The 6,351-nt window shown below is 43.6% G+C and overlaps 1 protein-coding gene across 1 annotated transcript in view; it reads left to right on the top strand.

The window, feature by feature from the left end:
- scn1ba (sodium channel, voltage-gated, type I, beta a) overlaps nt 1-6,351 on the top strand; it is a 15,531-nt gene that overhangs the window by 7,541 nt on the left and 1,639 nt on the right. The window contains exons 2-3 of the mRNA XM_037676108.1: nt 1,468-1,634; nt 4,242-4,479. Of these exons, the coding sequence (XP_037532036.1) occupies nt 1,468-1,634; nt 4,242-4,479 (405 nt within the window). The remainder of the gene's footprint in view (nt 1-1,467; nt 1,635-4,241; nt 4,480-6,351) is intronic.

Below are 6,351 nucleotides of genomic sequence, written 5' to 3'. Positions count from 1 at the left end.
CATAAGGTGGGCTTAATGTGTGCCAAGGTGGGTACGATGTGACATAAGCTGGGCTTAGTGTGGGCCAAGGTGTGTAAGATGTGCGAACCTGCAAACCCGGAAGGGTCAGCTGGGTCCTGCTCGGTAGCTGTCCAAGTCATCACTGGGTTGCTGCTGGACAATGTTGACTGATGGGTCAGACGGCAACGGAACCGACCTCTGGTCCATCTGGATCTAGGAGGTTCAGGTCTGTCCTCTGGACCTTCTGGGTGCCGATGAGCCAACAAGCTGCAGTCAGTCATATCATGATCCCTAACAGGAAGTTAAAAGACCTTGTCAAATTAAAAGACCTTCTAGGACCATCAGCACGTCTCTGTAATGGATTTTGGTGAGTGTATGGATAGATCTGACCCTGTGTGGATTGGAGAAAATCCAGAATAAATATTCAAACTTTTAAGAAATAAATCCTTAAAGCGGTTTGTTGTTCAATAATTCTACGCTGGGGGGGGGGGGGGGGACAGCCTCCCAAAATAAATCCTTAAAAAAAAAAGACCCAAATTAATGTGACATTCCTGATGAGAGGATAAAACATCTGACTGTACAGTTATTAAATGTATGACGTAATGTTTTTGCTGATGTTGTTTTCCTCTGTTTGACTCGGCATGTTTGTTTGTTTGTTGTTTACTCTTGTCTGTTTTGACCTTTCCTTTCTCTCCTCTGCAGTCACGTTTCATAAAACCCTCTGATTTGATCAGAGATGATGTTCAGCTGCTTTAAACCTCAAACTTGGCCCGTTGGGTCTGATCAGAGCTGTGTTTTTCCTGTCCCCTCCCATCATTACCCCCCTCCCCCTCCATTTTACGGGTCAAACGAAAGCTCCCCCCGAGGTGGGGGTTGAGGGTAGCAGGTCTTTGGTGGGGCGCGGTGCTGAGGCCCCAGTGTGAGACAGAAACATGTGGAGCTACAGGTGTGTTGGTCCTGGCCGATGAGGAGAATGTGTCATGATGAAGATCAGCATATATAGACTCACACTTCTATATATGACGGGAGATCTGAGCCCAGAACTGACCGAATGCAAGAACGTAGATCCGCTCACTGCAGCTTCTTTATTTCCCCTCAGTTTCACACGTCCTGACAAAAAAAAAAAAAATTACAACCAGAACAAACCCAAATGAGTCCAAATCCAACGTGAAGCGATGAGAGGAAATGCAAGAAGAAAAGCTGTGCCCAAAATTATTCATGATATTCAAAACAAGCATGATGAGTACGCACGCTGAAGTACTGAACGTTCCAGCAGCTAGCGCTGTTTTCTGAAGTACTGATGAGTCCGATGGAGGCGAGTACTGAGAGAAAACACCACGGCTCCTCCTCGGGTCACGGGTCCGTTAAGAGACCGACGGCCGCCCAAGGCTCTCCTCTCTGACCCGGTGACCCGCAGCCGGCTGACGTCAGGGTTCTGACTGCTCTCGTGTCGTTTGTCCTCCGCAGCGGCGCCGGGCCACGGGGCCTGCGTGGAGGTGGACTCGGACACGGAGGCCGTGGCCCACGAGGGCTTCAAACTGGGCTGCATCTCCTGCAAGATGAGAGGCGAGGTGCCCGCCACGGCCGTGGTCAACTGGTTCTTCAGGGCTTCAGACGAGAGCGAGTTCGCTCCGGTAAGTGGTCATGAGATACGAGACAAAGAGGTTTCTGAAACTGCATCCCTCACTAATGACTGAAGAGCTGCTGGCTCGCTCCAGGAGATCAACGGAAGCAGACATTTGACTTCTTTAACCCGCAGAAATCATTACAACATTTTACAGTCCGGAGGAAAACTTCCCTTTAGTTCCACGACTACAGGACAAAACTGATACCGGATCAAAACGAGTCCAACCGGACCTGAAGTGAACAAAAACACCAACAGATTCCACGAGTCGTCGTTTATTAAACACAAACTAAACGTTCAAGCTGCTTCTTCAGGATCTGAGGTCCAGGATCAGGAGCTGCTGGAGAACTGATCCTCATCAGTGGACCACCTCTACCTGCAGCATCCAGGTGTGTGTTAGCACAACGCCAAGGCAGAAAGACATCAGCAGTGACCTCAGAGAAGCAGCTGCTGCTGCCCATCCATCTGTGAAGGGTCAAAGGTCACCCGGAGCCCATCGTTCCACAGAAAGAACGTTTGTTCACACGTAGGAAACATTTCAGACAGCTGATTCACCCTGAAGGTCAGACCGTGCAGTGACTCTACAGGCCTCTGTCGACAGGTCAAAGGTCATGACCTCTTCTCTCTAAAAACAACATGGCAGCTCAACTTAAATTTTGAAAGTTTCTTCTGAAGGAACCACAAGACCTCTGGATGGACCAGAACCATACCAGAGGACAGATGTTTACCCAGAATGTACTGCAGCAAACAGCTCCTCCAGCTGTCAGCACGCTGGTGGAGGCTGATGGTTTGGGCTCCTTCAGACCCTGAGTGGACCAGAATTCCTCTGGAGACCAAAGGGTTCTGTCCAGCAGCTGAAACTTGGATCAAACTGGGTCCAACAGAACCGTGATCCCAAACACTGCAGCTGATCTGCAACAGAACGGGTCGGAAAGAACAGAACCAAGGCGCTGCAATGGGCCTGTCATAGTCCAGAACCTAAACCTGATTGAGATGCTGTGGTGGACCATCAGAGAGCTGAGCAGAACCTTCCATGATGGAAAGAAGAGTGGGCCAGACCTCCTCCAGAACCATGAAAGAAAAACAGAAAACCACTGAGGGTTCTGCTGCTGAAGGAGGTTCTGGATCAACTGGAACCAGTTTGTTTGATAAAAAAAGGACTCCAAGGAATCGATTGTTTTGTTCACTTGAGGTTCGTTTTTGTTTTAGACCAGAAAAGTTTTGTTTTATCCTGAAACCTAGCACTGAAAAAAGTCGGACCTTTATTCCACGACTACTTATTTTTATTTAATCTTTTATTTAAACTTTATTAAGTTGAAAATTTAAAGAAAAAGCACGAAGGAGAAAATTATTCACCAAATGTATCGCAATAGGTTTGAAGCTTCAAGGCGTTTGTGGTCTGGAAGTGTAGATTTGTGGAGTGAGTCGGCAGATAAATAAAAGTTTTATCAGAAATAATTCACTTTAAATACTGTTGGAGATAGTCTGGCTTCTTCCCTCTCGTGAGAAACGTTTGCATTTATCACGAAAAAGCCACGTCCTGCATTTTTCATGAGGGATTTTTCCTCCCGCTCTCTCACAAAGTGCTCCCTTCCAGTTGAAGCTTTTAGTTACTGAAGGAGGCCAAACGAGGAGGCAATCAGCTGAAAGCCTCAGCTTCACACCGAGCAGGAAGTGCAGAGACGAGACGGTTAAGTGCAGCTCAGTCGATACGGAGAGAAGCTGCTGAAAACTGCCAAACGTAAACAGATCAGACCGGAGCAGCAGCAGCTTTTTGATAAAGATTTGATCACTTTGTCCTCCAAAAACTAATATCTGGGGAATTACTTCTGCCTCAAGTTCATTCAAAAATCATTTATCACTTTCAGAGCTTCTTAGATACAATTTGAAATCAAATACCTGAAACTGCTCCTTTAAGATATTTTCAGACTCAAAACAACTTCTGGATTTTACCTGCGAGGTTCCTCAGGGCTTTATTTCCGGTCCTCTGCCAATTACTTCATAATTGTTTTCTTTGGTGTTTTCTTTAATATGAAACCAAAAGATTCCTTACTTTGTTGATGACTTTAAAGTCTCTTTGCCATAAAACAGCTGAGAAAGAGACAACTTAAACTCCTGTCAAAGACCAGGAGTATAAAGAGTCAGACCGTTTTAACGTCTGATTTGTTGGTTTAGAGCCGTCTTTCCTGCAAAGTTTATAGGTTATTTAACAAATACAAAATAATTGAACTAACAAAACCACAAAAACTCATCCCTGTGTATTTTCATGTTTATTGTTGGATTATTTTTCATATACTTTGTAGTGTTTTCAGTGTATGTTTATTACTTTTATGGAATAGTGAACATTTTTGTTGAAGGTTTAACTGCTGAGTTCATTGGTCAATTTTAGTTGGTTTCGAATGTGATTTAAAGCTAAATTTGACATATTGACATTAAATTAAAAACCATAAAGCTGATTCAAAACCAGTGATTCGGTGAGAAACAGAGACCATGATGGTGGCTCAAAAAGACATGAAAATTAACTCTGGACTTTCTTAATTCAATTAGATCATCTATAAAAAGTTTCTTTTTTTTAGAGTCAGGATCTTCTCAGTTTCTGTTCCGCTTCCTTTTTCAGTTGTACACCTATCAAAACAAAAACGGCGAAATCATCGACCCTCGTTTCTATGAGCGACTGGACTGGAACGGCAGCAAGCGGACCCAGGACCTGCAGGACGGCTCCATCTACATCCTCAATGTGACCTTCAATGACACCGGGACCTACATGTGCACCTTTGAGCGCACGCTCATCTACACCAACTACGAGTTCCAGACCAACACCAGCAAGATAATCCACCTCAACGTGGTGCCGAAACGTAAGAACTGAACCTTGTTCAACTAGTCCAACCCAACCCAAACCACAGTAAACCAATCCAGACCAAAACAAAATAAACAAACCTAACGTAACCAAACCAAACCAGACCAGACCAAATCGCAGCTGATTTGGGTTTCAGAACCGGTCTCATTCCTCTTCGTGCATTGCTCCGTTAAGTCTGAACAAACAAGTGTCCAGTCCTGGCCCTGCAGGGCGTCCATCCTGTGTTTGACCCGATTACTTCATGTCACCAAGTTCTGCAGAAGCCTGGTAATCCTCCATCCACTAAAATCAGATGTTCTGAGGAAGATATATCTGAAACCTGCAGGACTGAGGCTTTACAGAACCAGAACTGGACATCAAACATATTAAACTCAACCCTGCAGCTTTTGTAGCATAAAAACCAACGAGCAGGAAGGGAACAGCTCCAATGATGGCTTTGCATCAGTTTTAATGTCTATTTTGTTGTTGTGCATCAGAAAAAGGTTTAATAATCAGAAAAACATTTGTTTTCTCTCCATAGATTACACACAAATCACGTAAAAAAAAAACTGGAGATCTGATTCCTGCAGGTTGTTCGGTTTTTTACGGCCTCACTGTTTCCATTTATTAAATTTTAACCCAGTTTGTTTTATTTGCGAGCTGCTGGCAGCTGCGCTCTGAACTGATTCTCCGGCAGTAAAACGTCGCAGAGCAAACAGCAAACGGTAAACAATAAACGTGTGGACAAAAAAAACCAGAGTGATGTTTGCAGACGAGGGATTCGGACTCAGGTCATAAAGCATCAGATGAAGTTCTTAAAACCCAATATTATCTTCATTCGTCTATTCCAATTAATTATACAGCTGCCGTTGAAAGCAATGAGAGTTTGAGGTAAAGGTGGAGGTTTGGAGCTAAAAAGATCAAATGTATCAAATGTTTTAACAGTTTAACAGATGGACTTGGATTTGAGTACGACACCTCACAGAGGCCCGTTAAGGTTCATTTACTAATTAACTGTGAGGCTTTAAACTGAGTCCTCAAATCAAAGTGATTAGGACCCTGTTAACACGACATTTTTAAGTGAAACCGTAGCATTGTTGCTGGGTTTCGTCTGCCCGTGTACACAACAGCGTTTGTTTCCTCTCAAACACCCGGCCGGCATCGGTGTGACACGTGTGAACTGCAGACGCTGCAGGTCGTCCTCTGAGTAGATGAACACTAACAATGGAGGACAGCAGAGTGCTGTTTGTCCTGATCACCGTCCTCAACATGCAGGAGTGACAACATCATCATCATCGGTCCAAACCACCGTTTTGTAGTTGCCATACTGGATCTGTTTTAGTGCTCCAGACTGAAGCGTGTTGGTGAAAGACAAAAATCACAGCGGTGACACGGCATGGAAACTACAGAAGATTCAACGAGCGCAGCGTTACCGTGCAAACGCGGAGTTTTTTTTACAATCAGCATCAGAAAAGCACTAACATTTCCAGAAATCTTTCACGTCTAAATCGAGCCTTAGATGTGAATCTAGAACCTCACGGGGAACATCAAAAGTTTAGAAAACAAAACGCTGTTTATAAACCCCAACGCTAAAATACAGATGTTTGATTCATGGCAAAAATATTCGATATCTAAACAGCAGTTGTGAGGATTTACAAGCATTACTATTAATAATATTAATAGTTTATTATTCCTGCATTACATATCTGCGCCTGTTCAGTGACTACTATTGTGAACCTGTTTATATTATATTTATTATTATTATAGTTATTTTTACAGCATACCTATTTCACTGCATATAACTAATTCCTTACAGTGTTTAACTGTATTTCACTGTAAATTCATAGTATTTAACTATTTCACTGTAAATTCTTAGTGTTTAACTGTATTA

Source organism: Nematolebias whitei, chromosome 5 (genome assembly GCF_014905685.2).
Source record: "Nematolebias whitei isolate Nwh7 chromosome 5, NemWhi1, whole genome shotgun sequence".
Lineage (NCBI taxonomy): Eukaryota > Metazoa > Chordata > Actinopteri > Cyprinodontiformes > Rivulidae > Nematolebias > Nematolebias whitei.
This window is presented reverse-complemented; position numbering and strand designations above follow the sequence as displayed.